Genomic DNA, 25000 nt, shown 5'->3' with positions numbered 1-25000 from the left:
AACGAAGTCCACCAGTGTGCGATGATTCTTCTCCTATTCCTGGATTAACTGTGTGACTGCACTTCACCAGCACCTGGACACTGGCTGTGCATAGGAGCACCATAACTGTAGCCCCTTAATGCACGCCATACCTCCAGTGGCACGCTGTAAGTCATTGAAAAGTTAAACTACAATACAGCACTATGACATAGCACAGGACCTTAAGTGATGCACTGCGACTTGGTCATTGCATTCTGGTAACAGCACATTTATAATGCTTTGTCTTAACGGGTTAAAGGTGCACTGTGTAATATCTACGTATAAATAAATCCGTAACACTTTATTTTAGGGATACATCTACTGTATAAGCACTAATACATACAATGTTAATACCTGCATAAGTAACTTGTAAGGCATGTACTAAGCAAACGCTAAGGCCTACTAGGTCCTTACTAAGGTTAAATTGGTAATAAATCCCTTATTGTGCATGAACAAGACATTTGTGAATACATGCCTAACAAATGTTTGATTTTGCTTTGTACATGCCTTACAAGTTACTTATACAGGCACATTGTATGTATTAGTGCTAATAGATGTATCCCAAAAAATAAATCTTCTCCTATTCCTGAGTTGTGTCTTTGTCCCTCTCCACAGACGGCCCAGTCCGCGGCTGCCAGTCCCTCCGGCTCCTCCCCCACCGCCTCCTCCATCGCTGTGTCCCTCTTTGTCAGGTAAATGCAAACCAGGCACCACGCCCTTCGCAACAGTGGGGGAGGGGAGGTGGTATGGGGCAGGTAAATGCAAACCAGGCACCACGCCCTTCGCAACAGCGGGGGAGGGGTAGGGGGGAGTCAGGTGGGCTGGGGATGGTCATCCCACTCTCTAAACCAGTGATTCTCAACCTTTTTTGAACAAACGCCCCCTTGGCCTCATCACACCATCAACACAAGTCAAGTCAGCTTTTGTTGTCACTTTCTTCAAATTCAATGAAATTACATTTTCTCTCTATACCACTATAACACCTCCCCAACGCCCCCTGGGGGGCTGTATCTTCCCCGTTGAGAATCACTAGGTAAATGCAAGGCAACATGCCCTTCGCAACAGTGGGGGAGGGGTGTTGGTGTGGGGAGGGGTGGTGGTGTGGTGTGTTAGGGGTGGTGGTGTTGAAGAAACACCCCCTTGGCCTCATCACAAGCCTTCCAACGACCCCTTGACCTCATCATAAGCCTGAGAACGCCCCCTTTAATATTAAAAAAATAAATTGACTAATTCCCTCCAATGGCAACTAAGCACCGCATCCATTTCAGCTGTATCCTTCTTAACGCCCCCCTAGACCTCCCCAATGCCCCCTGGGGGGCTGTGTCTTCCCCGTTGAGAAACACCAGGTAAATGCAAGGCACCACGCCCTTCGCAACAATGGGGGAGGGGTGGTGGTGTGTGGAGGGGTGGTGGCGTGTGGAGGAGTGGGGTGGGGTTTGGGGAGTCAGGTGGGGTGGGGTGGGGTGGTCATCCCATTCTAAACCATTAGCATACCTAGTGGAATCATATGAAACCACACACACACATGCACATGTACACACGCACATGCACACGCACACATGCATACATCGACACACGCATACACGGTCGCGCAAGCACACACACACACACACACACACACACACACACACACACACACACACACACACACACACACACACACACACACATATGTACACACACACACACACACACACACACACACACACACACACACACACACACACACACACACACACACACACACACACATACGTACACACACGTACACACACACACACACACACACACACACACACACACACAAGGGGAAAGTCTAGTCCAGTAGAGAGTTCATGTTATCCCGTCCTTGTCGGCGTCATCATCATCATCATCGTCCTCATCATCGTCATCATCATCATCATCGTCCTCATTATCCCACTCTAAACCATTAGCATAGTAGTGAAACCCTCTCCTGGCTTGCCCATTACGTGTTCACATTATTATTGTCAGTGGACTGAAGTCGCATTTAAAAACATGAACGTGTTACAACAAAGCATTAAAATGATCCCCCTTTTTTCCCCTTGAACAGTTTGTTTGCATATTTACAGTAATTATGCTAAAAGCGATCTGATTTTAATTTCTAGAGTTAGCCATTCAGCTGTCCTTGTGATGAGGAATTTGTACTGTATTTGTGAAGGCTGAGTTACGTTGCCAGTTAGTGCTGCAATGAGTCACGCAGATGTAAAATATGTATGACAGGAACAAATATAGGACATGATATCTATATTTATGACACCTCATCTGTGGGGAGAGAGAGAGAGAGAGAGAGAGAGAGAGAGAGAGAGAGAGAGAGAGAGAGAGAGAGAGAGATGAACAGAGAGAAATAGACAAAATGGAGAGATAGAGACAGGTGTGCAAGGGGCAGATGTGAAAGAGAGAGAGAGAGACAGAGAGAGAGAGGGAGAGAGAGAGAGAGAGAGAGAGAGGGAGGGAAAGAAAGAGAGAGAGAGAGAGACAGAGAGAGAGAGGGAGAGAAAGAAAGAGAGAGAGAGAGAAAGAAAGAGAGCTAGAGAAAGAAAGAGTGCGAAAGAGAGAGAGAGAAAGAGAAAGAAAGAGCGAGAGAGAGAGAAGAGAGAGAGGGAGAGAAAGAAAGAGCGAGAGAGAGAGAAGAGAGAGCGAGGGAGAGAAAGAAAGACAGAAAGAAATAAAGAGAGCGAGAGAAAGAGAGAGGAGAGAGAGAGAGAGGAGACACACAGAGAGAGAGAGCGCTGTGATATTCTGGTATCTGCCAGCTTTCAGTAGTCAAGCCATTAAAAGCCGTGAATGCAAATGCTAGCCGTGTGATGTGCCATCGCCATCATCATCCTCATCTTCCTCCTCCTCATTATCATCATCTGTTGAAGCATCAGCAGCAGTTACAGGCAGGGCCAGATTAAGATGGCCTGGGGCCCCTAGGCTACAGGTTGCTGTGAGCCCCCCCGGAGTGCAAATTTCATGACAAATCTACATAGACAGTGTCATAACTACTATCAAAACAGTGTCATAACATACTAGGTAAGAATTGAGGATAACATGTTCAGCAAATGTATTCAATATGACAGATGTTTTTTTTTCAATATTGTCACAATTCTGCAATTTTTCACTTTTGCTAAAATGATCAGGCTATTGGATAATAGCGGAGTAAGCCAATCAGATCATTTTTCATATAGAATATCCCTGATACTTGGCCGCAGGAAGCAGCAGTGCATGTAGAGCGCACAGATTAGATAAGGCTGCAGCCTAGGGGCCCCCACTTGCCAGGGGGCCCCCTAGGCTGCAACCATATCTATCCTGTGCGTTAATCCGGCTCTGGTCGCAGCAGCAGCAGCAGCAGTAGCAGCCACAGCATGTTCTTTCATAGTCCCTAATTAGTCTCTGTGACGCTCTTTTCATCCACACGGGCGTCTTCACACCTTCTGAGTCCCGCTGGCAAAGGGTGCTAGCCCTCCTCACACATGTGAAAATGAGAAATGGATCCATCGCATTGAAGCGGCTGTGGCTCACTCACTCACGTGACTCTCCCCTCCCTCTGCTGCCATGATCAGATATAGCCTACAGTATAAGACAGAATTAGTCAAAAGAATATATAGGATATACAAGTCAAGTCAAGTCAAGTGTACTTTATTGTCAAAAATATACGTAATGTAAATACAGTGTATATTGCATATAGACAATATATATACTGTATATACAAAATGTTATTCCGCCAAATTATGACCACGAATCAACCTCAATGATTAACCATTACTGGCTATCATTGAATATCACTATAATTATTGACTACCCATGATGCTACACCACGAGATTTGGCTTGGTTTTTAGTTGCGCTCTACATGTTACTGCTTCCTGCGGTCAAGTATCAAGGATATTCTATATGCTGATGAAAAATGATCTGATTGGCTTACTCCTCTGTGCTATGATCCAATAGCCTCTCGTGTCTAGTAGAATCCTCAGGGAGGTGCAGGGGAGATGAAGGGGTGGGAAAAAAAGGGTCAGTTGTCCTGGGCCCTGCAGGGGGTAGGTTGGCAGATTTGGGCCGTCACGTGGTATGCTTTTTTCATCGAAGGATCAGGAAGCGCGCTCAACACCTTGTCTTCTTATACTTTACACTGGGTGCTTAACTTCGTCAATGAATGAACTCAAATCTCAAAAGAAAGTGAATAAAGAAGCACTCATCAGATTTCTTTTTTCACTTTTAATCGTCTCACATCTCAGACGTTTCGGGCTTACACCCTTCTTCAGTGTGAAATGGTGTGAGGCGATTAAAAATGAAAAAAGAAGTCTGATCAGTGCTTCTTTATTCACTTTCTTTTATGTTTTTTTCATCACCAGCCAAAATGGCTAGAAGATGTTATACTTACTAGTAAGACATACTCTCACTAATGGGTCAAAGTGGCTAGTCAGTGGGTCTTCTTTTTACCAGACAAACAGAAATTTAAAGGGACTCTGTGCAGAAAATGGTCAAAAAAGGTACTGCAACTATGCTGCTCATTGAAACTGGGTTGCCAATTGCCAAATTTGATCTTTTCATGAAAGTTTACAAAGAAATAAACTAATATTTTCTAGTATGGTCCAAGTAGAGTCATTTTTGCAGCTAAAAATGGCTATTTTTGGAAATTCAAAATGGCGGACCATGGAGAAGATCCCCCTTTTCATGTATGAAAAGAGCAATTTTTCTAGTCATAATGAATACTTAGAATTTGATGGTGGTGGTAAGTATTCATGACAAAGGTAACATTAGTGAATGGGCAGCATGAATTCTGGAAATAAACAACTAAAAATCTCACACAGTGTCCCTTTAACCATCATTTGGCCGGTTGGCTGGTGCTAATTTATCCTCGTTGATCACTTGGCCAGATCCCTGGTGTGTTTTTATGGCATTTTATGGTGTGATCTGTTCTTTTATTTTTATTTATTATGATGTTTCTTATTCTACTTTTCACCCTATTTATGGTCCTTTTTTAACCCTGCACTTTATGGTTTGTCCTGTTATCTGTCTATATGTTGTTGACTTGCTGCACACTTAATTTCCCCTTTTGAAGACAATCAAATTGAAAATTGATTTAGAGCCCTGGTTGTAGTATGTATAGGGAGCGGGGGGTCCCTTTCAGATGACATTGTCCTGGGCCCAGCCAACATTGCCAGTGGCCTTGCCAGTGTGGTCGGTGTGTAGCGAGCTCCAGTAGCAGCGCCTGGTTGCTTGACCACTCGCTTTCACTTATCGCGGATGTCAAATCACACTAAAAGCACTTCCACCTCCCTAATCAGTGCAATTCCCACAGAATCCGCTCCCCAAGATCAATCCACGAGGTCTAGAGAGAGTGCAGTCTGCCTGGCTGCCAGTAAGGGCCAAACGCCATCCTTCTCTCCTCTGTGGAGAGATTAATCTTCTTGTAATGCATTTTTGTGAAAGCGTTTTTTTTCCTGTACGAATGGGGGGGCTACTGGTATGTAGCCTACAGTATATGGATATGATGTTGTATAGTGGGAAGAGACCCTTTCTTGACCAAGTACTGTACACTTACATTCACAAGGAATTCAGGCAGACAGATTAGAAAAGTTAGCTAGTAAACACATCCAAAACACACTATATAGTACGTACACATAAAAGCCTACTAGGTCTACTGACAACTTTGGCTGGCAAATCAATACAATGTACAATAGTCAGTAATATAGATGTAGGCATCTAATGAACAAAAACGTACATTGTGTAGCAGTGGGATAGATACCAGTGTGAAAATGAGGCAGCAGCAGCACTGCCATGGCAGGATAATGGACAAGGGGAGAGGAGGATGTGCTTTTGATTGTGTTTTTATTTAATTTTTTCATTTACTTATTTATCTTTATCCATGTAATTTTATCTTGCCTTTTTATTCACTGTGGAAGGCCTTTTTGTATCTTATGTGTTTTAGTCTTACTGTTGACTTGTTGTCTTGTTTTTAATCAAATTTTTAGTATTGCTTTATTTTAGTATTTTAGTCTGACACTGTACAGCACTTTGGTCAGTTCTTGCTGTTACGTACTTACTTACTTACTTACTTACTCTATTAGCAATTCAAACTGTTGGCTATTGGCTTTTAGGAAACCAGGACCCCGTTTCTCGAAAGCAAGTAAGTTGCTAACTGGTTAGCAACGAAGCTGTCCAGACACGGGGTCTTGGACTGTTTTCCTAAAAAACCACCAGTTCACTTGCTAATACAGCCTAACATGGGCGACGATTCGACGAACGGACGGACAGGTTTGAGTTGATGAGCAGTGACTGTTGGTCAGCAATTCAACTGAATCGGATGCAACAATAAGGACGGCTTATTAATTTTGCAGCATGTAATCCCCCCCTCATCTGATGCCGGAACACATGGGGTGCACTTAAGCCCTAATCCCAGGCAGGCCAGCCTTGCTTACTGTATGCATCACTGGGCTTACGCATCATAGGAATGCCCTCCCCTCCCCTATTCACTGCTCCCACCACCCCCACCCGGGTCTTATTTACAGTCTGGCTTTCACACTCTCCTTCTCTGTCAGACACACACAAAGGGTTACACACGTGCACACACACACACACACACACACACACACACACACACACACACACACACACACACACACACACACACACACACACACACACACCCATGCACACACACACACACATGCATAGATACACACACACACACACACACACACACACACACACACACACAGGCACCCATGCGCGCGCACACACACACACACACACACACACACACACACACACACACACACACACACACACACACACACACACACACACACACACACACACACACACACACACACACACAGAAATTGCTGGTGCTCCATTATTAAAGTTAAAGTCAGCATTATTGTCTAACCATATGTGCAGGTTGTACACGGGATTTGTTGCTCCGTTTAAGCCCTCAGAATACAGCAAACACTTCATAGACACAGTACATCAGCATGTAGCGCCCAATCTCTGTGTGACTATCTATGACTTATGATAGGCCCAGCCACTATGGACCTTACACATCTAAGAATCCTGGTCCTAACCTACGTTGACCTTATGACTCTACATTCTCTGTCTATCTCTTCTTCCTCTGCCTTCCTGCTTTTTCTGCCTCTCCTCTATACCTCTCCTTTTAAATCTATCTCTAACAATGTTTTTTCCCATTTGTTAAGCACTTTGAGTTACATGCCTTGTATGACACAGTGCTATACAAATACAATTATTATTATTATTATAATGTATTCACACTATGTGTGTTGGTGCTGTATTTATACACAGTGCAACCCAGAAACTCTATTTAACAGTCCTCCACAGGCTACTCTGATATGTCATGCCATGGAATAAGCTACCTGACAAATTGGCTAGTAGTGACACTTAAATTATTGCCAGCCAGAGACAAGTTTTTCTAGCATTTGGCCGGTTGGCAGGTGCCAACGTCAAACCCTGAATAGTATACATACGCCCTGAAGAAGGCCATAAGGGCCGAAACGCGTAGGCATTGTAGCCAAATAAAAAACAAAAAAAATTGCAACCTTGAGTGCCTCAGCATCTGTCTTCCTGAACCAAGTTTGAGAGCCCCTACACTGATGAGCACCAAGAAAAAAGGTGAAGACCCAGAAGCACTCCAATTACCTGCTTATGTTTGATACTATTATACCAGAGAGAGTAGAGAGAGAGAGGTTCCATTGGCCCATTGTTTCCGTGTTCTATTATTGGGGGGGAAATCCCCCTTTAGGCAGACCTAGGGACTGTTCTATTCATTGTAGGAGCATTATGACACGCCCCTTTAGGCAGACCGGAACCTGGTCGCGTTAGGTGCCCATAGAAACCTATTATGTTGGCATATCTCTATAGAATATCTCTGATTATACTCTGTCTGCTGTATCTTGCTGTGCGCAGGGCAGTCCAGAAACTGAACCTTACATCCCGGAGGAGAAAGCAATGCCCCGCCCTGCCCGCCAGCGGAGGAGGAGGTAGTGGTGGTGGTGGAGGAGGAGGTGGAGGAGGTGGAGGAGGAGGAGGAGGTGACACCCTGTATCACGTCACCGACTTCTGTGGGCTCCTGCTGCGCTCCCCGCCCCTGCTCCCTCGCCATCTGCTGCAGGGCCAGCCGCCCGCCCCTGGGAGACCCCCGACAGGCCCCGGCAAGGTAGGCAAACGCAAACACACACACACACACTACACAAGTGATTCTCAAACTTTGGGCTGGGGCCCACTGGTGGGCGCTGAAGGTATTCCAAGTGAGCCTTGAAATCATTGATTGAAAATCAAAATCATATTTTTGTGTGTGTTGCTGTTGAGTTTTGTTGCTTATTGGGCAAGAGGTGGGCCCCGGACAATTTCAAGTGGGCCCTGAGTTAGGAAAAGGTTGGGAACCCCTGCTCAACACTGTCATACAAAGGCAAAGTGAAGTAACTGCATATTTGGACAAAATTGAGCACACACACACACACACACACACACACACACACACACACACACACACACACACACACACACACACACACACACACACACACACACACACACACACACACAATCACGTTCATTAAAGCACTCATCCTTAATCAGCAGTTGTTGATCCTATGGTAGTGCTACCAAAATTATTTTGGTGGTTTATCAACGTGTACCAATGGGAAAGACACACCTTAAACTTTACTGCTCAACATATGCAATAAGTAATTTTGGAGGTACAGCATGTGATGTCCCTCAGTTCTAATGAGAAACAATTTGGCAATGAACTTCTACGCCGAAGCAAATTTTTTCTTATGCTGTGTGGATCTCTGGCTGTGAAAGAAAAAAAGAAAAAAAGACAAAAAGAAAAAGTATTCTTTTATCTGTAATGTATTCTAGAACAAGAAGGTTCTGGAATTCTTAATTATATTCTATGGAGCCCATAGCCATAGAATTCATTCACTCTGATGGAGCCAAATTGCGCTTGAGAATGTTCCTCCTTACATCATCCCTGCCACATCAGTGTTACAGTAAAAACATTTATAGTCGTAGCCTACCGCTGCTGACGTGCACAAATGTTCAATTTCTTAAAACCTGAGGGGATTCAAAGTCGGCAGCAACACATAAAGAGCTGTAATATGTACCAATGCAGCACCTTGGAACTTTTACATTAGCAAGGTTTAGTGGAGTACAGGCTTTAAAATTGATCGGCCAGTATGAACCGGCCGGCCCACTTTGAGGTTTTCTCTCCCACACCACTTTCAACATGCTATTCCCACACCACTTCCACTCAATTTTATCTTTCATTTAAGTACAGTAGACTCTCTCTCTCTCTCTCTCTCTCTCTCTCTCTCTCTCTCTCTCTCTCTCTCTCTCTCTCTCTCTCTCTCTCTCACACACACTCACTCACTCACTCGCTCGCTCACTCACTCACTCACTCACTCACTCACTCACCCACCCACACCCACACACACACACACACACACACACTCTCTCTCTCTCTCTCTCACACACACACACACACACACACACACACACACACACACACACACACACACACACACACACACACACACACACACACACACACACACACACACACACACACACACACACACTCTCTCTTTCTCTGTCTCTTTCTTTCTCTATTAAAACTGACCATGTAATATGTCATTAATGTCTGAATGTCTTCCGCGCTGTCTCTCGTGAGAGGCGAGCGGGGTGAAGGGAAATCAATTAGCTTTAATTGAGGCGTGGGCTCTCCGTTCTCTACAGCAGCACACAGCACACATTAAACCGGGACCGTCTTGAGTTTCACCTAACAGCTCTGTCGGTCGTACCTGATGAGGAAGGAGGGGTCGGGTTGGGGGTGGATGTGGGGCGTGTGTGTGTGTGTGTGTGTGTGTGTGTGTGTGTGTGTGTGTGTGTGTGTGTGTGTGTGTGTGTGTGAGAGAGAGAGAGAGAGAGAGAGAGAGAGAGAGAGAGAGAGAGAGCGAGAGAGAGAGAGAGAGAGAGGGAGGTGGGGGGATGGGCAGCAAGCTGGATGCACTCAGCATCTCGAGGCAGCGTCTCGTCACAAATGGATTCTTAAATAATTCAGCTGGCACACAATATAATTTGACAGGCAAGGCATGCCGTTGGGTTAGCTGCTGAACTGAAGAGAGTGCTGGGCCCTGTCACCTCTGTGACTCCTGCGGTGATGGTGTAGTAGTAGGCTAGTGGTGTAGTGCTGAAACAATTAGCATGCTAGCAGAATCCCACCTGTGTGTGCTAATAGCTAATGGCTTAGCATCAATCTCCCCTCGGAGCTGGAGACAAGACAACCATTACCTCATGCTTTCTACCAGCAGTCTACTCTGTCTTTAGCTACTGCTGCTGTTGCTTGACTCACTAGCCTACTTGTGTTGTCCAAGCCCCTCTCTCTCTCTCTCTCTCTCTCTCTCTCTCTCTCTCTCTCTCTCTCTCTCTCTCTCTCTCTCTCTCTCTCTCTCTCTCTCTCTCTCAGTGTATGTGTGTGTGTGTGTGTGTGTGTGTGTGTGTGTGTGTGTGTGTGTGTGTGTGTGTGTGTGTGTGTGTGTGTGTGTGTGTATGTGTGTGGTCCCTTTCCTTGAAGTTCAAGAAAGCTTTATTCTATTATTTGTTTGTATGACATTTAGCATTTCCCCTAATGCTATAGCAATAGGGCCAAAGCTAAATGTCATACAAACATGTAATGTAACACTAAACAAAGGAATACAATATTGTGTGTGTGTGTTTCACAGTGAAATGAAAGTGTGCAAGTATAATCTATGCAAATACTGTTGACAAATTCTATGTAGCCTACTGTATCAATCTTCGTTGAGATCAATATCGCGTCTCTGGGTATTGTTTGGGTTCTGATGGCTCCCCTTACAGAGGCCCCTCCCACTGTAGTCAGTGGAGTGATGTCATCGAACCGTGACGTTCTACTGACCTCGATCACCCTATATTGTTGACACCACCCCATGCTGTGATGCTGAAAGACAATGGCCTCTCTTTGCATTCAGTAAAGCAAACTGACAAGGCTCTCTGTACATTCAATAAAGCCCATCGTGCATCAAAAGCTTGTTTTATGGCTTCTCGCATTTGGGCTTTTGAGAGATTCATCCATAGTATAGTAATGACATCGAACACATGGGGCAAAAAATGCAAAAAAAACCCCTGTAAACTACGAACTGTGATGTGTGGATATGCTGTTGCTGAAATGTTTGGTTGAATATTTCAGAAACTGTGTCTTGTGGTTATAACTATTTTATCTTGTTTTCATTGCCTCACTTCAAATCTCGTCAAGCAGTTAAGATCATGGTCTGGATAAAGAAAGGAAGGATAGTCTGGCCTTGGCTAGTTCCAGTCATAACAATTAATTATTTAATGTTTGTAATTTAATTATTCAGCATCGTTTTCCCATGTTGGGGGTTAACTACCGCTACAGATGACTGTATGATTTCTTGTTGTTCTTGAGGCTGTGGGGGTATTTTATGCCAAAGTCTGCTTGTTTAGGAAATGATGACAAAGAAATCTATTTTCACTCTCTCCATGGAGTATTTCTGCGTATCCTGCCTGTTTTTCTGCGCAGTGAGCCAGCATTTTAGCACATTTTTAATGAGCAAGTATGGTGTGGATGAAATCATATTCAGCTTATTCAATATTATTCATACGGTACTCTCAATTCAGTGATACTTCAGTTATTGTGTTGATTAAACCACAATTGACCTTTCATGGAAGGTCCATAGCTTCATAATGAGCATATTTGGTTTCAAAGAACACTTGAAGGATGTCAGCCACGTATCAGTGGAGAAGGCCTAATCAAAATTAATTCATTTCAATTATAGTGAGTCTTTCCTTTAAGCACTGTTCTCCATGAAGTTAAGCATGATTATTGTATTTCTTTCATACCTTAATTCTTGGTGTCATAAATTATCACACACAAAAAGAAGCATCATTCCACGGAAAGCTAAATAAATTAATAAATCGCTCGACGCCGTGATATATCAGAGGCTCAAAACTATTCTCGAATATGTGTCAGACATATTGTTAAGGCTGATACGTGGGATGGTGTTGGGATGAGCAGCGTGAAGGATGGAGGTTTATTTGATGTCACATGACTAAGACATTGAATCCACTTGACTCCATTGCCTATTCTGACTACTGTTAACAACATGTAGCCTTTGATCCCAGTGATGAGTGCAAGTACAGGAAATCAAAGGATTACCATGTCGCATCATGTTCTCATGTTTGATTCAACCCCCCAATGCATGTACACACACACAAGCAGGCAGGCACGCACGCACGCACGCACGCACGCACGCACGCACGCACGCACGCACGCACGCACACAAAAACACACAAAAACACACACACACACACACACACACACACACACACACACACACACACACACACACACACACACACACACACACACACCTCACAGGCTGGTAATCTCACTGGTGTGAAAGTGCTGCCAGTCTCTGCCCCTTGGCTATATCTGGGATTATTTATGTCTCTCCCAGTGCTTCCATGCATGGCAGCAGAAGCGGACTTTCCATTGGACAAACCAAGGCAATTGCCTAGGACCCCAATCAAATCCGACATCTATAGGGGACCTACGTAACTGTCACATCAGTTGCAGTAAACACAACAAAATTAGACTTGGTTTTAATTTGTCACTTTATGTAAAATAATCAGAGATATAAATGAGACAAAACACTAAAATGGCACAAAAACACAGAATTGTGCTATGTCTACTGTATATAATGACTTTTGAGGGCCCCGTGTTTATATTTTGCCCAGGGGCCCCCACATGGCTTGATCTGCCCTTGGGTGGTTGCCATGGTCTGCATTAACCCATTGATGCCTAAGACACCTGCAGAAAATGCCCACTGAATGCCTAAGCCCTTGTTGGGAGAGTTGCCCTCAGCCTATTAAAACCTTAATATCTCAGCCTCTGATTTCACATAAAACATGAATCATGATTGCATTTAAACCCTAAGACCCTAATCTTGCATTAGAATGTGTTCATTCAGCTGTAACATACCCACATCATTTTTATTTAAAAAACTGAAATCTCAAGAGCCGGAATGCCAGCGTATATGTCGCTCCAGGCACCAAAGGTCAAACGACATATACGAGTCATCATGCTAAAATGGGTTAAACTTCACCATAGTAAATCCCTGTGCCACTCAGACCAGTGGCTTACAGTGCCTACTTAGTCCACAGTAAGTGCATCAGAAATAGATACAGGATCAAATGTAATGGAGAGAAAGATAATGTTCTTTCAGATGTGCCTGTCTGAACTACATACAGTAAAGAAGATTTAATATTGCATTTTCATATGCATTTCAGTATTTTTTATTTAAAAGATATGATATTACCTTCATTTGTTCAGTGTGAATACATTTTAAATGTTAAACAGTTAGTGTACACTGTGAACATTATCATATTACATGTACTGTACAGTAATTGCCATCTTCATTTTGTTGGTGCGTAAGTTCTGTATTTTACCTAGCCTGGCTCTCGCGAGACCCCTCGTGCTTCGTGCATCTTCGTTACACTTCGTGAGCTCGCACAGGGGTCTGGTTCAGCCTTGTCGAGCCCGAAGTCCTCGAGTAGAAAATAAACGTGCCCCGACCATTGGACAATGTCAATGTCAATCATCGTGGAGTGAGGCGTTGACGGGTATGACGTAGCATCTTGCGCGACATCACTGCTGCTAGCACACCCCTCAGTCAGTGTGGCTAGCACAACAACGGCGGCCTGCATACTGTATGAACTCCGCGATTTCAAGTGTTATCAAAACTACCAAACATTCATTCTTTGAGAGAGGAACAGAAAACAAGGAATTAGTTGGTGGCAAGAACGTTCTCACTCTTCTTCCAATGATCCACTGAAGGAGAATGAGCAGAGCGCAGCGATGTTCAGTCTTCAACTGTTTACAAGACCAACTTTAAGTGGGGATTTTAGTCGAGAGGTCCATGCCACATATAAATGGTGAGTGAAAACCTCTTGGTTGTTTCTAACGTGTTTTTGATGTGTGTGAAACAATGACTGACATGGTAGGCTACAACTGTGAATGCCGGTAATTCAATATTGTACAAGCCTCATTTCCAGACCTCGCATGCTATGGTGACTGAGTGCTGTTGATCATAATAGTATGCCAAGCTGTCGCATTCAGACAAATTTGTTTATGCTATAAAGTTCGTGTTAAATTAAATGTACTATCCCCGTGATCGCTGCCAATGCAGCATGTCCCAAAACGTCAGCATGTGAGAGATGGAATGTTTATTTCACGACGACATTCTGACTTCAAACTCACCAGGATGGCTTCCCCACAGACCTATACATATTGGTATAGGTCTGTGGGCTTCCCCTTTTCACTTTCTGCCCTAGTTGTTAACCTGTTTCGATGGTAAAGACTAAAGTAATCACATATTTTGCATGGTTAAGAGACCTACTTCGTGTGGAAACAGAATTTACACAAGAGGGTACTGGAATAAAAACAGGGTGAGGCCTGTCACTCACCAGCTACTGGCAACCCCAAGTCTCCCTTTCGGTCAGCAGTACATTTAAAACTAAGTAATAGTAGCCTACTGCTGTTCAGGTCTTAGCCTTAAATAGGTATGAATTAAAATGCAGATACTAGGCCTATAGAGTATTTAGAATTACAGTTGCCTTATTTGCAGATTCAATTTTAACATTGTGTGTTGTTTTCAGGTAGGCAAGTCATGGAGTTGGCAGCGTCTGCTGGGATTGTCATCACAGACCGGGTCATCCAGCTGCTACACATGTACAGTGGAAATTGAATTAGGCTCTTCCCTCACTTGTACTGTTGTAAACCATCAAATGAACACTCTAGGTAGACAAGACAGTGAGTTCAGTAATGGCTGGCACAGAGCATGCGCACCACAAGTTTGGAGCCAGCCAGGTCATACGTGTTGCACCTACCACAATTCCATTTCTTTGGTCTTCTGTGTTGAGCCTGTTTCAAAATGCGCCTGTACAACCACATGTGTATAGAATCTACACTACACAACTCCACCAAGATCTAGACATTACTGAAGAGTTGGAAATGTTATCATGGTCTGCTGACAGCTGTACAGAACATGTGTACTTAAATACCAGATGTGCCACTTTCATTAACGAGACTGTCTGCTCTGGGTTTGGGACAAAGCCTAATGAGGCAGCAGTCAACAACAGTCCTTACATTTGACATCAGTTACAAAACAACCTATGGTTTTAAGGTACTTCATGCTACTGGTTGTGAGCGAGGCTTTTTGTGACTGACTCTCCCTAATGACAGATTCATAGACATAATGGAACATGTAACACAGCATTAGTTCAGAATCTAACCATCATCCATTAGGAACAAAGAAGTGGAATCTTGTCACAATATCGAACCGAATATTGAACAAATGGTGTAAATAATGGTGTACACAAGTAATTGGAACATATGTAAATACAATTTTATTGTGAAAAGAAAACACTGTCTAATTGTTTTCAATGTACAGTAATGAAAGTGTAAATAATGACATAAGATATCAATTTATATATACACATTTTTTTCTTTTAAATATTGTTTACTGGCAATGCAAGAAACATAGCTTACAAATTGTAGCGTTCTTGGTGTTAGGTGATGTATTGTACAAAATGAAAACCCAAATGGTGACGCACTCCTGAAATGTTGCAAGTTCTTTAAGGAAAATGCCTTGAAATCTTGTTCTAATATTTTGAAAGGCATGGAATCTGTGAGGGGATGTGCTGGGTCCTCTATGCTGTCGTTTCTTCATACACCTCCTGGCGTCAGACACAGACAAAGGAAGTATAGAAGTATATTAGACAAACATTTCAGAAGGTTATGTGTGACAATTGTGGCTACATACAAGGTTTTGAACAAAAACAACACGGGAATTGATTGCAACACATTTTAAAATATTTCTAGGTGACTTAAAGTTCATTAACAACAGGGTATGCTACTTACTCTGTGTACAGAGTATTTTCCACCCACATGTTGCATTACTGCCCTTGTACATCACTTTGATCAAAAGCGTCTGTCAACTGTAATGTTATGAGGAGTACAGTCTCTTGAGAAATTAATGTAGGTTTAGGTGGATAGTGGTGCAGGACAGCACATATACTTTTCAGTTACTCTTACTAAGAATTCAAACCTGTAACATTGGATACCTTCCGAGGCCACAGGTACAGGTGAGGTCAGCAAGGGTCCTATTTACCTTGATAATAGGTTCTCAGTCATTTCACATCCCCACCCTGATGAAAAAAACTAATTGTTTACACAAATGGGTTTTACACCCCTTAACAATACGGCTTTGCTTGCTTCAGTAATGTACTCTTTGCCTTTGACCTAGCAATGGATGTAATAAATCAGACATACCTTATATAACCGTGGGTCTTGGGTCACCTAATAATGGAGAGAGCGAGAGAGAGAAAAGACATCACATTAACAATGGCACTGTGTGTGTGTGTGTGTGTGTGTGTGTGTGTGTCCCAGCTTATGACGTTGAGCACGATTAACTTTGGGTCGTCCGATCAACTAGGGATGGTCACCTACAACTTATCGAAGTGCTTAGCACACTCACGAATCGACTATTTGAATTGACCACAGCTGAAGTGTTTGAGAATACAATCGCGCACAATAACAACGGCAAAAGTGCGACGGCATGGTCCTCTCGTCGAACCGTAATGCAGTTTCCAAAGTGTATAATAGAACTTAAGACGCCCCATCCTGTCTCCTCTGACGTGAACAGCTCTTTATGCCATCCAAGTTAATCAGACCCGAAGTTAATCGTGCACACCGGGAGTAGTTAATGCAATCCTGGTGTATATTTCTCTCATGGTAGGATATACAAAACGTATGGGACTGTAAACGATTTACTGTATTATCATAGGTAAATTGGCATGCCTAACGGTGACCAGAACACAACCAATAATGCTAGTAGCAACTGCATGCTGTTGAGGCTGCATTGTTTTCATATGGCTGGCAATTTTGTCTGAATAACATTTTATCGCTGGTCAATCATTTTCAGCGAAATACACATACTTGATTAAGTTTTATTCATCAATATATGTCACATTGGTTGTGCAGGCAAGCAGACGTCCATTTTGTCTGCAATATTTATCACCCCGTCAGAAACGGACAAACCCATGCCCGTGATGTGTTCACTAAAAGAAAATATAGCCATTTCAGGACATCTAACTTACCACATCTTTGTTGCGATTTATCTGATGCAAACGATGCTGGCACCAAATGAGTAGCCGGTCCTCCTTGGTGCTAGGGGCTGGTAGCATGTAACCTGGCTCTCACGTAGGTGGCTTGTCAGGTAGCATGCCGCTGTTTGGACCCTGCAGAGTACTCGTGCACTATGTCGGATTGCCAACCAAAATCCACCGATGCCTTGTGTGTTTTGTAACCGTCAGTGGTCCGATGTCGGACACAGGTGTCATACCACAGGCGGCTTGCCGTTCAAACGCCAACAATGATCCACTATACACATGCTAGCTGTGCTGGGACTACTGTCAACATGCTAACTGCTCTGTTGTGGCTTCTATCTCGCGTCGCTGAAAACTACGTCACGGCCCGTTTCGATGTGATTGGTTGAAGTAGTACGTCACTCTTACCTAATTTCTCCAATCACGTTCGAGCTAGAACAGCAAGGTTACCACAAAAATTCCAGATGGATGACAATCCATCTGCGCGAGAGTCAGGTTATATTTTACCTAGGATTAGAAAGAAAAAAAAACACCGCTTTTTTTTTTAGCACTTCACTAAAGCATTGTAAGGTTGAGTTACTCAGGGTTTATAGGTTAATCTAGTAGAAAGCTACAGCCAAATAAATTCTTAACTCTTAAAAGTTTATTTTGACAGCTGTCAAACTCCAATCAATATCATATATCAAAAACACAATTTACTGCAGCTTTGATATATTTCTACCAATTGAAGAATGTGGGTTAAATAAATAAATCATCATATAAGACACATTTGTTCCTTTCATTTGACCCTTTGACCTTCCCGTGTGCAAAGACATTTTTAAAGTCAATCAGCAAATTTTATGGATGCCAATGAGTTTTGTCCTTTACTTATTAACCCATTTTAGCCTAAGCCCTTTTTGGGAAAAGGTGCCCTCTTCCTTTTAAAACCTAAATATCTCAGCCTCCGAAGCACATAAAAACATGACATAAGTTGCATTTAAAATCTAGAACCTTTATTTTGCACTAGAATGTGTTCATTCAGCTCTAACAAATCTACCCATTTTTTTAGTAAAGCAACTCAAATCTCAAGAATCTGAATGCAGTGTATACTGTATGTCGCTCCAGGACACAATGGGTTAATTACGAATGCCTTTCTACTGAAATAAAAACTTAACTCCATGAACATGTGTTGTCAGGCCCAGGGTTGTGTTCTTGATTCTGTGATGTTTACTTTACTTTACTTTATTGTTCACGACATTGCACATTATTAATGAACATATTATACATGTACTGTACATGTGCCAGATTATAGCACAATGGCTAATTTCTTTCTTGTGTCAGTGGCTGCATTGCAATATGTGACCTTGCGTCCTCCACTTGTGCTTGTGGCCTCACGTTTTGCTGATGCCCCGCCTCCGTGGAGAAAATACATTTTAAGTTAAAGTAAAAATAAAGTTTCTCCACTGTCAGCCTTGCCAAAACATTTTTTGGGGGACTATTCTTCATTCCCCATCCAGTTTGCAAATGAGAAAATGACTTCACAATTGAGCTTTAGCGAGATATTGAAATATAATGCTGTTGTCAGTGATGTCATCATGACATATTACTTCCTGGTACGAGGCCACAAGCACAAGTGGTGGAAGCAAGGTCGCATATTGGAACGCACCCTGTGATGTTGTTTTGTCCTCCCCAGGGCCACGTGAAGGTCATGCTGCGGGTCGTCCCGGGGGCGGACTCCCCCTGTCTGAAAGTGGAGGGCCGCAGGAGACAGGTCACCGTGCTGGACCCTGCTGCTGCTACCCACAATCCACAGCAGCAGACGCCACAGCAGCAGACCACCACAGCAGCCTTCCGGGGCGCACAGAGGTCGTTCACCTTTGACGCCGTCTTCACTCCAGAGTCCATGCAGGTCAGCTGGGGTTAAACCCCCCCGCCCCCCCCCCTCTTTGATTGTGTTACGTCTGTCTGTTGACCTAAGTTAGTGTTTCTCAACAGGGGCGGTACAGCCTCCCAAGGGGAGCTCTAGGGGGGGCGTTGAGAAGGATACAGCTGAAAGGGGGCGGTGCTTAGTTGCAATTGGGAGGAATTAGTCTATTTAATCTTTTAATACTAAGGAGGTGTTGTGAGGAGGTCAAGGAGGCGTCGGGAGGCTTGTGATGAGCTCAAGGGGGCGTTTGTTCAAAAAAGGCTGAGTACCACTGACCTAAGTGAATGCAAGACCGTGCCAGCCAAGGGTGGTGTTCATTTATCATCCATTCATCAACCACTTATGCCTCTTGCCCCTCCTCTTCCACCCCGCTCCTCCCCACACACACACACACACTCTCTTGTTGATATGCAGACTCTAATTAGGAAATGGAATTTCATTTGTGTCGCTGTTGCAGATTTGTCAAGTTGGCAGAATTGATTTAAGTGTTGTGACTTTATGTTTTTTTACTAAATGATTGATCCATTCTGAACGCAAGGCCTCTTAATGCATTGAGTTGTGCCATAGAGTAGAGTAGTGCCACACTCATGCACGCACGTATGCACGCACGCACGCACGCACGCACGCACGCACGCACGCACGCACGCACGCACGCACGCACGCACGCACGCACACATACTGTACACACACAAACACACACACACACACGCACACACACAAACACACACACACGCGCGCGCGCGCGCACGCATGCATGCACACACACACACACATGATAAGCTTTTCGCCTCCGAAATCTTGCTTCAGTGACAGCCAGTTGTTCTGCTAGGGCCGATTAGCTCGTCTTATTAGTGCGCAAATCAACTGCCTGGAAGTAGGGCAATCCATAATTAGTGCCAAATCACTCACCACCCAAAGCAAAATGGGCCGTTTAGAGAATATTTCTCTACCCACCCAGTACACATGCTCAGGGGCTGGGGGGACAAATGGGTATGTTGTCCCGGGCCCAGGAAGATAAGGGGCCCAAAATTGGGTCCCCATTACATTGCATGTATTAGGTAGGGGGCCCGTTCAGATGACTTTGTCCTGGGCCCAGCAGAACCTGTCAGCGGCAATGCTCAGGGGTGTCGTACAGGGGGGTGAAGTGTGACTGAAACACCAGGGCCCCATGTATATAGGGGCCCAACACACAGTCCGATTTATGTTGCTATACGGCTGGATGGGTCCATTTGAGCTGATTGTACATAGGGACCAGAATTTGCTGCTACGTTCCTGCACATGCTATTCACTTTGTGTTGTGTTGTGTTGTTGCTGAGGAGGCTGTTTATGAGAACGCAGCAGGAGATTAGCATTTCTTGTTGTTTGAGTCTGCCCCAGTACAGCTCCCCGCCTCCTGAAACTTGATTTAGGCAGACGCTGTTATGTTTTATGCAAGAAGAGCAAGACCATGGTGGGCAGGAGAGCGGAGACTTCATGTCTGAGATGCAATTTAGATTTTAGATTTAGAGATTAGAGATCGGCTCTTCTCTTGTCTGGAGATGAGCCTGAGATTGCACACAGTCAGGGGTGTGTCAAGATGGCCTGAGCTTGCACACAGTCAGGGGTGTGTCAAGGTATTTTGGGGGCCCTAGACAAAGAGGAACTTGGGGCGCCCTTTTTTCTCTCTTCAAACTACTATAGTATTGGGCAGGGGTCCTCTCGAGAGATTTTGATAGCAGTGTCATTGCACTTTTCAATCATTGGACTTAGGGAGGTTTCGCCTCACTCATAAATTTGTCATTGCTACCAGTTTACTTAAAGGACAGTTCTGCTCACGGTGATGCTGCATTTTTCGGCTCAGCCCTTTACGAGATGTGAGCTATTCTAATGGGGGCAGCTTTTGAGATTTTGAAATTGGCTGAACTGATCATTTAACCACGACATAACCAGTCATTACTCGAGGGCCCCCTTTCAGTTGGGAGTCCTAGGAAATTGCCTAGTTTGCTTGCCCGGTTGTGACAGGCCTGCACACATCACTCTGTTGGTAGGCAGATTCAGAAGGCAGTAGCTTGTGTGCAGGGAAGCCGACAGGGGGGGCGAAGGGGTCACTTGTCCCGGGCCCAGGAAGAGAGGGGGCCCAGAATTTGGTTGTCATTACATTGTGTATATTGGGTAGGGGGCCCTTTGAGATTACTTTGTCATGGGCCCAGCCAAAGCTGTCAGCGGCCCTGGTTGTGTGCATTAGAATGCAAACCTTGCACTCAAGCCTTTCCAGAGTGCGGTCCTCAGCTTTTCACTCGTCAATGTTTTTGTATGCTACCTGGCTGGCAGCATGTGAGTGAAAAGGAATGGCAGAACTAGCATTCATATTCATCGCATGTTCCGTAGCCTATTCTGAAAAGTACATCTATGCATTTGTGTTGTCATGTAAGCCAGTGGTTCCCAAACGTTTTCATCAGGGAACCCCTTTTGGACTGGAATATTTTCGCGACCCCCCCACCTACCGTTTACCTGACTCTTGCCGTCTGATATGCTCATGGGAACGCCCCCGCGTGATGTAGCCGAACGCAGCCCAGATTATGTAAATCAGGTTAGCCTAGCCAATGGATTTCTAGCAATATTAGTGGACAAACTATAAATGGAAAATCAAGCATCTATTTCCAGATTTTCCATTTATAGTTTGTCCGCTAATATTGCTAGAAATCCACAGGACAGCAAATACATCTATTAACCATACAAGTGAATACAAGTCCCTTTTGTCCGTGGCCCTCCCTAGGGGTCCTGACCCCCAGTTTGGGAACCACTGATGTAAGCTTCTCAGGGACATGGAATGGTGGGCCTTGGCTGCAATAACTGTCTTTGAGTATACAGAAGGGGATTGCTGCTTACTAGCATAAGTATAACATCGTCTTGTTATAGGTTTTGAAACCATGTTTGCAATGTACAGTACACATGTGACGTGACATGTCAGACTGAATCAGCGATATTTTTGAGTAACGATAAATTCCATGAAGGGCAAAAGAATGTGTATGAACTACCATGATCTGAGATCATTACTTGAAGGCCAGTCAAACAATCTACACACAGTCCTCAAATATAAAGATGATCGTGAAGACACTGTGACACAACAGAACTAATGGATAAATGAAACAGATGCACATTTTGTCTTGTGTAAGTCCGGAGATGAATCACAACACGTCCCGGCCTAGGAGGCCAAACACCCAGTGATGCAGAGCATCCACTGTCCACAGACTCAGTGGCATTAAGCAGCCTTAGGGCGTCAGACATGCGCTTGAGTTCATTTGTTTCCCTGTAGAACAGTGGTTCTCAACCTTTTTTGAACAAACACCCCCTTGACCTCATCATAAGCCTCCCAACACCGCCTTGACCTCGACACAAGCCTGCCAGCATCCCCTTGAGTATTGAAAAATAAAATAGACTAATGCTCCCCCAATGGGAACCAAGCCCCGCCCCCACTCATCTGTCTCCTCTTCAACGCCCCCCTAGGGCTCCCCAACGCCCCCCTGGGGGGCTGTAACACCGCCGTTGAGAAACACTACTGTAGAAGGATGCGCCTGACAAGTACCTAGTTTGACCGTGGTAGCCCATGTTGAAATATCCAGCAGCAAGCACATTAGTTGAGATGCATGTGGTATTTTGGAAGCAGGGAATACGTTACCCATGTAAACAGTCCCCCAAGGCCAAGTTCAATTTCAGGTCTGCACGTTCAGGTTCTGTGTCCTACCAACGCCTTGTCAATATACTATAGCTGTCTAGGGATGCACCAATACCACTTTTTTGAAAACCGATACAGGTATGAGTACATTAATGTGTGTACTTGCCGATACCGAGTACCGATACCAATACCTTTTACCACCAAAATACAATGAAAATAAATGCATGGCCTTGTTTTTTTCCACCGGTGATATTTTCATTGTCCATTTCCATGTAGATTTAAATGTTAGTAAATGTATGAGGTGGCACTTCTTTCCATGCTGCTTTCAAGTCCATTGAACGTGACAAGATTTTGCATTGTTTTGTGTAATATCGTTCCTGGTATCGGCAAGTGCTTGACGAGTATGAGTACGAGTATGATCAGCAGTATCAGGTGCATCCCTATAGCTGTCCTCTCTACATGAGTGTTGAAACCTGTCTTTTATATAATAAATGTCTGTCTTAGAAAACAGAGCCATTTAGCATCGAGTTGCTAGTGAGATCAATTTGACAATGGGGGCATCATTTGGATTCTGGAGCTACTTACGATGTGTCTCACTTTTTGGGGGTAAACGCCCCAGCCCTCTAAGTCCAAGTTCATCGTCAGTGTCTAACTAATGCCTTTTCAATACATCTGTTCTCCCCACATCATTGTTGAGATCTTTTTCTTTTATGTAATAAATGTTTGTCTAGAATGCAGACCCATTTAGCATCGAGCTGCCACTTAGATCAATACGTCCAGAGGCCCCGCAGTGATGGTGACATATGTGTGACTTCTCCTGGGAGAGGAGTGTGTCAGACTCAGAGCACTCACTCAGAGCAATACAAGGTCTTCATCATGTGCAGTGCGTCTTGCGTAAACCGATGAATCACATGTCCTATTCTTCTAACCCAGACTGCAGAGGACCCAATGTCCACAGACTCGGTGATACAGAGCGCCCTGAGGGTCCCTTCATACTGTGATGCTTTTTTTTTTTTACCCCTCCTCAGCCATGCACTTGGGTTGATTTTTTTTCTTATAACAATGATGCCGCTGTGCCACACATGATGGCAAAGGTTATACATAAAATGCAAGGAGCTCAAAGTAAATGAAATTATGTCGCTATGCCACACATCGCTCAAAACACGAGGGCAAAGGTTCTGAATATAATGTAAGGAGCTCAAAGTAAAAAAAATGAGCCTATTAAATTATTGAAAAGCATTTTTTTCTATGCGTCATCATGGCTCATCCACAGTGATTCCGGCCTGTTGGCCTTAATATTGTATGATGGTGATGTTCTTTGTAAGCTTTGGCAAAGCGTATACTCACAGGCGTGCCAATAAAGCAAGTTTAGATTTTAATTTGAGAGAGGGAGAGGGAGAGAGAGACAGAACGATTCCAGGTCCTACTGGCCATAATGTTATAATGTCCTTAATGCTGTATGATGTTGATGTTCTTTGCAAGCTTTGGCAGGCGTGTGCCAATAAAGCAAATTTCAACTTTGATTTGAGATCGGGAGAGAGAGACAGAACATTTAGAATTAGTCATCAATCACAAGAAGCGTGGGTACATAAGTAGCTAAGCAACAGTAAATAGACATTGATGTTTCCAGGAAGTGAGTATTTTAAGCGCTTTGATTTTTGTATACCAGGGAGGGATGTTCTGTATTGTGAAAAGAGAAAACAAGGGGTCCATGCCCCTTTGGGATTTAAAGTGATACTGTTTCATTTTTGGAAACAAGGTCATATTACATCTCCCCTTGAGTTAAATGGTTGAGTTTTGTCTTTTTCTTGTAATTCCAGTCATTCTCTGGGTATAACAGTGCAGATTGTACCTCCAAGCTTGCAATTAACATTGAACCTTATGAGACCAGCTGGCGGCTAGCTGGTCTCATAGGATTCAATGGTAATTTCTAGCTTGAGGTAAATTTGCACTGCCATACTCAGAGAACAGTTGAAAGTGCAAGAGAAAGGTGAAGCCCAATCATTTAATTCACTGAGAGGTGTAAAATGAGCTTATTTCCAAAAATAGCACGGTATCACTCTGACCCCCTAAGTCAGACCAAGTTCGTTTGCCAGACTGCGCTCAGTGTTTGCCCTATACAGCTGTTCTCCCCACACCATTATTGTTAACATCGTTTATTTTATTTCCACAAGTACAGACACATTTAGCATCGAGCTGC

The 25000-nt window shown here is 43.9% G+C and overlaps 1 protein-coding gene across 1 annotated transcript in view; it reads left to right on the top strand.

Annotated features, from left to right (window-relative positions):
* kif26bb (kinesin family member 26Bb) overlaps window positions 1-25000 on the top strand; it is a 59049-nt gene that overhangs the window by 10766 nt on the left and 23283 nt on the right. The window contains exons 4-5 of the mRNA XM_063222178.1: window positions 634-705; window positions 18912-19127. Coding sequence (XP_063078248.1) covers window positions 634-705; window positions 18912-19127 — 288 coding nt within the window. The remainder of the gene's footprint in view (window positions 1-633; window positions 706-18911; window positions 19128-25000) is intronic.

This window comes from Engraulis encrasicolus, chromosome 18 (assembly GCF_034702125.1).
Source record: "Engraulis encrasicolus isolate BLACKSEA-1 chromosome 18, IST_EnEncr_1.0, whole genome shotgun sequence".
Taxonomy (NCBI): Eukaryota; Metazoa; Chordata; class Actinopteri; order Clupeiformes; family Engraulidae; genus Engraulis; species Engraulis encrasicolus.
This window is presented reverse-complemented; position numbering and strand designations above follow the sequence as displayed.